The sequence below is a fragment of the Solanum tuberosum genome, unplaced genomic scaffold (assembly GCF_000226075.1).
Source record: "Solanum tuberosum cultivar DM 1-3 516 R44 unplaced genomic scaffold, SolTub_3.0 scf00678, whole genome shotgun sequence".
NCBI classification, from domain to species: domain Eukaryota; kingdom Viridiplantae; phylum Streptophyta; class Magnoliopsida; order Solanales; family Solanaceae; genus Solanum; species Solanum tuberosum.
The window spans coordinates 158861-167958 of record NW_006239614.1 but is presented as its reverse complement, the minus strand read 5'-3'; the positions used below and the strand labels follow the sequence as shown (position 1 = coordinate 167958).

At 31.4% G+C, this 9098-nt stretch overlaps 1 protein-coding gene across 1 annotated transcript; it reads left to right on the top strand.

Annotated features, from left to right (window-relative positions):
- The first annotated feature begins 6584 nt into the window (after nucleotides 1-6584).
- LOC102587268 (aromatic-L-amino-acid decarboxylase-like) lies at nucleotides 6585-8253 on the top strand. Its single transcript, XM_015305152.1, is given in 3 exon segments — nucleotides 6585-7047; nucleotides 7050-7426; nucleotides 7582-8253. Coding segments are annotated over 3 exon segments (1512 nt in total).
- The last annotated feature ends 845 nt before the right edge of the window (nucleotides 8254-9098 follow it).

Here is a 9098-nt window from a genome sequence, read left to right as displayed (position 1 = left end):
GAATACTTATGTAAACAAAGTTGCTATACACTACTTCTCATTATGATGGGTAGGAGTCCAACACATACACTACTTCTCATGATTACCATGTGTAGGAAGTTCAATTTCCTTGTGTATGCTGCTAACTTTGGTATCAGGCTTACTCGAAAATAAATCTCTTGTATGATCACCCAATCCAAGCAAAATAACCACCGGAGGGGATTTGGAGTCTTCTTCTTCACTCGAATGGAGCTGAAAGTCAAGAACGAGAATGGGAAGTAGCGCCGCAACTCCGGACCGAAAGCACGACACGAATGGCAAGCGTGTAAGCGCAGGTTTTCTGTCTTTCCTTTCCCTTCCTAGACAGCGGATCGAAATCTGAGTCACCCTTAGTTTAACATCTACTGTCATTTTTTTTTCTTCAATGATTCTAATCCCTAAGGGTCGTTTTTTTCATGCAAACTGTCAAATTTTTTTTCTTCAATGATGCTAAGCCCTAAGGGTCGTTTTTTTTCATGCATGCTTGATTATGAATTTGTCGGATATTTGCTTTCATGACTTTTTAATCAATCATTTTTTTGAAGTATTTTTCATGAGAACGTCACTTCAAAATTCAAGAAATGCAAATTTAATTGTGATATCTAATCACAAGGTGCTTAATATAATAAAAGAATGACAACATCGATTGTGAAAGAATTAAATGGATCAATTAGAAAGCAATGTACATACAAACTGTTTTTTTTTCTTCATACATGCTTGTGTTGTCTAATATTATATGAAATTTACATGATTTTAGTGATATTAATTACGTATAATGAGGATTACTTCAAAATTGATATAGTTTAGAGAGGACATGAGAGAAAATGAAAGGAAATGTGCATGTTTTGTGCTATTAAAAGGAGTATATTTTTTTTTATTCTACATCTTGAAAACAGAAGACAACCTTGTAATATTATGGAATGAGCTATAATTGAAATTTTATTTGCAAAATAATTAATTCTAGATTTAAATTCTTAATCCCACTCCCAAGTTTCTCTTATATTTTTTTTTTTTTGGTTTCCCACTCGGTGTCCGAAGTCCACATTGGAGCTCCGATTAAATTCGAATCACGCACTGCAGGGCTCATTCGGGGTGACGCTCTCAACAAGATTTTCTCCATATCCAGGGCTCGAACCCAAGACCTCTGGTTAAGGGTGAAGCACTCACACTAGTGCACCACAACCCATATTGATAAAATATGTCTTTAAACTATGTGAAATAGACAAAAATATCCTCCGTTATTTATTTGATCTAAAAATATCCCTACTGTCAATAAGTTCAAAAATGCTCCTTGATTTTTTTTGACCTTTTCCCCTTGATTTGTTCCTATTCATCTACTTTAAATCTTTAATGATTACTCTTACAAAGAGAGACGTAGAGGTTTCATTTTATACCATTAATAATGAAAGTAAGGACCAAAAGAATATCTATGAAATTGGTCAAGTTAGGAAAAGATAAATTATTCGTCTCCACCTCATGCCTAGCCCGCTCAATTATTTTATTAGAAATAACACCTCATGTTTAGCGTACTCAATTATTTTAGAGATATATTTTTTATAGATATAAAAAAAAAATGATTTATAGATATAAAAAAAAAGATATGATTGAACTCTCTAATGAAAGAACAAAAGTAAACACTTCTAATTTATATATACATAAATTAGATGTATAATAATAGACAACAGAGAATTGTTATAGTAAGCACTCCTCACTTTTAATTCTAGGAGACTTAAAAAAATATAAATGTACAATGATACTGTTGTTATGAAACTATATAAACAATAAGAAGAAAGTAGCAGGGAGAAAGACTTTTTACTCCTCTTGATGATATGAGGGTTTGAGGTATACTCATAGGTATACCTTACAAGAAAACCCTTTATGTATATATAGGGAAAAACTGATTTGGTCTCCAACTAAAATTTCTTACTTTTCTCCAAAATATCTTCATAAATTGATATTTACTAGAACACAAATATATTTATAACATATATCATAGTTTAAAATTTATTATACACATGCACATATAGAGACCTATTATTTTATTTTTTTTAAAATCTCTAGATGATGACAAGTTAACCCTATATGGACGATACAAAACTCTAGTGTTTCCAAAACTCATGAAAACTCTTTAGCTGATGACAAATTAGATAATAGTAAATTATTAAAATAAAATGAAGTGTTAATAATAACAAAATTAAGATTCGAAGCCTGATATATGTCTATTATTAAATAGAGTTTTTTCAAATTGTGCATATCGCAGACAAATTCACTAATTAAAAAATGAATTTAGAAAAAAAATTCAACGCAAAAGATAAATATAAAACACGCCATGATGACTCAATTTTATACGTAATCATTTATTTTCCATCTTTTTTTGTGTAGTTCAAAACGTTTCAAATTTAAATTGTGCAGTTGGCCGTTTCAAGCATGAAGATTTGCTCCTTTCCCATTTGAAAGGAGCAACGTCCTCTTTGACTGCCCTATTCTTTTGTGCATGCATTTTTAAGGGCAAGCAAGTGTCAGAGTCAGAAATCGGGGAAAGAATATAAAAAATAAATAATCAAAATTATATTAAAAATATATATAATTAAATAAAACACCTTTCGGCTAAAATGACTCCGCCCATGAGTATAAGTACAAGAAAGTAAAAAAATAGTATATATATTTTTTAATAAAAACATTATGGATAGGTAATGAATATTCAAAGGCACAGCTTGTGTAGAAGGATAATGATGAACAACGTGACACAATATGTGGGTTGCAGGGGAACAGAGAAAATAAATTCAAGTCAATTTCTTTTATTTATCCTTTACTTGACTACATGTTATGTTTTCTATATATATATATATCTTGTAAAATACCATTTATTTTGAGCAACTAGCACGGTAGCACCATTATCTTTATGTTTGCTAGCTTCTTTTATTAGAAATTAGTTAACCCAATATGTATAGAAAAAATATAACTATAAAAAAGTTGACCCTTTTGCCAATTTTTATTTGGACTTTTTAATTTTTTAAATAAATTTGAATTAAAACATATATGATGTACTTAAATTCAATTTTTCAGTTTGAATCGATTTTAATTCAAATTGTGAATACTTATATGTCAGTATCGTGTGATACCACTTTGGCTAATATGTATTCGTCTCTGACGATAACCTGTCATCTTTAAATTCTGAATTTACTCTGAATATAAATAATCATAAAAATTAATAATTAATTATATTTTATTTTAAAAATAATAATTACTATACTACATTTTTAAAAGCCATGATAACTAAAAATAGACACAATAACTAAAATGGATCAGAGGAACTTCGAGTATATAAATTTTGCTACAATCTTTGACCTGCGTTCCGGTTTCATATTATGTTTCTAAGATATATTTTTTCACTTATCACTTATCAGCCAATCAGTATTGACATCATGAATGCATACTCAGCGGCAAAATTTATTTGCAAATTTATGAATTTGCTCTTTTATTGTTTATCTCATTTCATTACACACGACAATTAATTTAATTATGACATACTAGTGAGTAGTGAGACATAATATAAGTATGCTATTTTAAATTGATTAAAATATTATTTTATCAAACTACTTGTATTTGCTGTATTTTGAAATTTTAATTTTGACTATTCCTACTTTAATAATAAGTTTGAGAAATGATAACTTAATGACAAATAAATTAGAGAAGATAAATAGTTATCTCTAAATTTAATGAAATAAGTAAATATGTTTTTTTTAAATATTTTTTTATATACTAAACAAGTATAAACGAATAGAGAGAATATTAATATATCATAGTTGTCAAATATTCAAATGCTTTGACTATTAGGAACAATCTCAACCTACAACAACTAATTGTTCATATCCAAAACTCTGATGTAATATTTCTGCCTTACGGTGGAACATGTTTTGAACAACAGTTTCCTTCTAACGATCTAACGGATAATACAATGTTTTAAAAAAAATTTATTTGGTATTCGATATTTATATTGAGGCTTAACTAAATTTGAATTTGCGTTGAAAAGTTCCACAGAAAATGAAACATTTTCTAATAAAGATGACTTCGTACTAAAGAAAACTCAATCATTTAAAAAATGTATTTACGAATTACAAGTTGTAATACTTTCTTATAGTTTCTGAAATTGATCTATTTCAATTTAGTATTAAAGAGTTAATCGAATTGACTTTGAAAAAATATATTTCACATAAATTAATATCGAAAGGGTACTACAGTATTAATATTAGCAATACAATCACATGCAGTTATGTAAAATAAGAAACAGATTCTACGTCGTTTGAATTAAAATCTCCAAGAACATAAACACATTATTATTTATTAATTAGTTACTTAATTCTGGTTTTTGTAGAATGAAAATAAAGAAACATTTTGGTCCATATTATATCGTTGGCTGAATATAAAACTGGCTACAAATTGGCATTATTTCAAACTTAAGTTACTAAACAAACTATTGAGTAAGAAATATATCAGTTCTACGAAGAAGTTATATATATGTACATGTTCCTAAAGGGTCGTTTGGCTGTTTTATTAATATTTTGTTTGATATATTTTTTAGTTATATTCTCTATTTGGTGTATGATATATTATTGTTAATACATGAAAATCTATGATCAAATTAATGTAAAAGGTTTAATATTTTTATTGACATGATAAAAGATACAATTGTCCCTTAGAATTATTTCACATCCGTTCCACCATATTTATGAAATGTTTTTTTTTTATAGAAATATTGCAATGCATTATTTTTAATACAAAAATCAAACACTACATAAGAAATAATTTCAGCATATATATGTAACTAATATAAATATTATTAATGTCACCATTACTAATATACAATATTCAACATTATTCTTATATATCCTACCAAAAAACCGCTAAATGTATTGAGCTAGTAATAAATAGTCAAGTTAGTAACCAGCCCCCCAAAAGCAACTAAATTGAGATGGACTGAGTTATAAATCTTATATTGCTCAAACCGTTCAACTCGTACTAAGTTTAATTTCTTATGCTAACCGCATATACGTAGACTTTATAATTAATCCTTATAACGAAACCACCTCTTAGTTAATACACAGAGTCAACTATCTCATTAAACCTTCTTTTTTTTTAATTATATAAGAGGCAGTTGAAAATAAAGCACACACGAGGCTGTCAACATGTGTGCTTCCTTGGATTAAGAATAGATTAAGGGGTATTCGGTTCGTTTTAGGCCTCCCACTTTAGACCTCTAAGCTTTAAATATGTTCTACCCATTGTTGTGTTGTGTCAATATTTTCCTATTATAGACAAAAAAAAGTACCTCATGAGTGGTTTATGCCTTTTACCTGTGGGTCCCACCTAGAACTAACGGCAATTTTTTTTTTTAATCAAAGCTACTTAATTAATATTTTTTGGATATTTATTTTACACATAATGAGATGATTTACTATTATATAAATATATATAATTTATTTATATAAAATTTTAAATTTTTTTAATTAAAATTATGAATAAAAATTGTACTATAACAAAAACAACTTTTAGCGATAATAAATAGACACATTAATAAAGAGTGTTAAAGTCTTTATCGGCATTAGTTAAGTGCCATTAGATCCAATGTCGCTAAAGCCTTTACGGACATATACAAAGAGTGCTAATTACCGCTAAAAATACATATTTAGAGGCAATTGCTAATTAATTGCCGCTAAAGATCATTTTTGATGTAGTGTTGGGTTCTTCCATACTAATTTAGTCAGAAATGAAATCAAAGACACACGGCATATTAGAGGTGTCAAAAATGAGCTCAAACATAGGTACCCCGCTTAATCCGCCCATAATTTTAAGGGTTAGATCAAGATAATTTGAATTGAGTACAATCTAACTCATTCTAACCTTAATCCATTTTAAGAGAATCCTCAATTGAACCCAATTTAATCTTCAATTTCAACTCGTTTTAAGACTTTTTATTTGCATTGACGTAATGCATGTTCTTATATTAAAGGTATAAATTACTATTTATTTTATATCTCTTAGGATTTATCCATCCATTTGTAACATTTTTGTTATATATTTTCTTGAGTTGAAATTCAAATTGTGATTATAAAAGTTAAATAAAAATGTTTAAAATTATTGAGATTAAATGGTTTAAATTAGGCGGGTCATGACCTAACCCAATTTTTAGCTCATTTAAATCTAACTATTTAAGCTTAAAGTAAACTTGAGCGGATCATGACCCGCTGCGGGCATACCCAACAAAGTTGGCTGCTTTGAATTTTGATTACTACAACCAATACCAAATTCTCCTTTTTGTCTCAACTCTAATTTCTCTCTTCCTAACTACCTTTTTCCTTTAATTTCTCTTTCCCCATTCAATTCAATCTTCGTCACCTTTTAATTTCTCTTATAAAATGTCCCTCTCTAATTCCCTTTTCCCTAACTTAATTTTTGCTTACAAAGGTAACAAAGATAGGAGGTATAACAGTTCTTCCGTGATCAATCTCATTCTTTTCACTTTATTTATGCGACTAACGTACCTTAAATTGTTCCAAACATCTATCATGGGAAGCCTTGATTCCAATAACAGCTCTCAAACCCAATCCAACGTCTCGAAATTCAACCCACTTGACCCGGAAGAATTCCGTACCCAAGCCCATGAAATGGTGGACTTCATTGCTGATTACTACAAGAATATTGAGACTTACCCGGTTCTAAGCCAAGTCGAACCGGGTTATCTCCGTACTCAATTACCCGAAAATGCCCCCTACTGCCCCGAATCATTCGATTCAATTATGAAAGATGTCCAGAACCATATTGTCCCGGGTATGACCCATTGGTTGAGCCCGAATTTCTTCGCATTTTTTCCTGCTACCGTTAGTTCCGCTGCGTTCATTGGTGAAATGCTGTGCAATTGTTTCAACTCCGTCGGATTTAACTGGCTGGCTTCGCCAGCCATGACGGAGTTGGAAATGATAGTCATGGACTGGCTCGCTAATATGTTGAAATTACCAAAAACCTTCATGTTTCTGGCACGGGTGGTGGTGTACTTCAAAGTACAACCAGTGAAGCGATCTTATGCACGCTAATCGCTGCGCGTGATCGTAAACTCGATAATATAGGCGCTGATAACATCGGAAAGCTCGTAGTCTACGGTTCTGATCAAACGCACTCTACGTATACCAAAGCCTGCAAGGTAGCTGGTATTTTACCAAGCAATATTCGTGCGGTACCAACTTCTATTGAAAGCGATTTCGCTTTATCTCCTGTAGTCCTACGTGGAATTATTGAAGCTGATGTTGCTGCTGGACTGGTCCCACTTTTCCTCTGTGCTACTGTTGGGACCACTTCCACTACAGCCGTTGATCCCCTCAGCCAGCTGGGTCAGCTGGCTGAGGAATTCGACATTTGGTTCCACGTGGACGCTGCTTATGGAGGGAGCGCATGTCTGATGTTGCTGCTGGACTGGTCCCACTTTTCCTCTGTGCTACTGTTGGGACCACTTCCACTACAGCCGTTGATCCCCTCAGCCAGCTGGGTCAGCTGGCTGAGGAATTCGACATTTGGTTCCACGTGGACGCTGCTTATGGAGGGAGCGCATGTATATGTCCAGAGTTTAGACGATACCTCGATGGAATCGAACGAGCTAACTCGTTGAGCCTAAGCCCTCATAAGTGGCTACTAAGTTATTTAGATTGTTGTTGCATGTGGGTGAGAGAACCAAACCTGTTAGTCAAGGCATTGAGCACGAACCCCGAGTACCTACGTAATAAGCGATCCGATTACGACTCGGTTATTGATTACAAAGACTGGCAAATCGGTACGGGACGAAAGTTCAAGTCTCTCCGATTATGGCTCGTCATGCGTAGTTATGGTGTATCCAATCTTCAGAGTCACATTAGGTCTGATGTTCGTATGGCCAAAATGTTCGAAGGGTTCGTTAGGTCTGATCCGAGTTTTGAAGTTGTCGTGCCACGACGTTTTTCACTCGTGTGCTTCCGGTTCAACCCGAACAAGGAACATGAATTGGTGTACACCGAGTTTTTAAACAAGAAATTGCTTGATAGTGTTAATTCGACGGGTCTAGTTTACATGACACACACAATAGTGGGTGGAATATACATGTTAAGGTTTGCAGTAGGTGCTACACTGACGGAGGACAGACATGTAATTTCAGCTTGGAAGTTGATTAAGGAGTCAGCAGAAGGTTTGCTGAGAAGAAGTGTATTTTAATTAAAAAATAAATGAGAGGAATAAATGTTTGGATTTGTGTATGTTTATGTATGTATTGGCATTTGTGATTGTTTTTTAAATTTCGGATATATAGTTCTCTTAATATTTGAAATAAGATTAATCAGAAGGTTTGCTGAGAAGAAGTGTATTTTAATTAAAAAATAAATGAGAGGAATAAATGTTTGGATTTGTGTATGTTTATGTATGTATTGGCATTTGTGATTGTTTTTTAAATTTCGGATATATAGTTCTCTTAATATTTGAAATAAGATTAATCTATCAGCTCTTTGGTGGAATAAATAATGAAAAAAGGGTATATTTTTATTCTTTGATTTTATATATAATAAGTGGTGTTTTTTTAATATATTTTTTCTATTTTAATATAAATGATGTTTCATATAAAATATTAGTATAATATTTCATTCAATTTTTATTCTTATTTAAATAAATGAAGGTTTACCTAACTAAGAAATCATTGAAGAGTTACTTTTATATTCAAGGCATTTATTAAAGATAAGCCAGTAAACATATTTTTACTTTCCAGGAGTAAATATTTCTTGTAGTATTTTGGAGTCGGACATACTAGCTAGTTCAAGAGACTTACAGATTTCTCCATAGCGAAAGCAGATATGAAAACAATCAAAATTCACGTCACTAATAATTGAAGTCCTCACAAAGCGAATAAACCACTTTTGTCCACAACTTAGATATCCTTTAGGAAATGCAGAACATCTTACTAATTATCCTACCCAACATCTAATGTGAAAAACTCTTTTTCTTTTCTTTCTATACTCATAATGGTGTATTTATTTATAAGGGTTAGAGTTCAAGATGAAGGATAAACA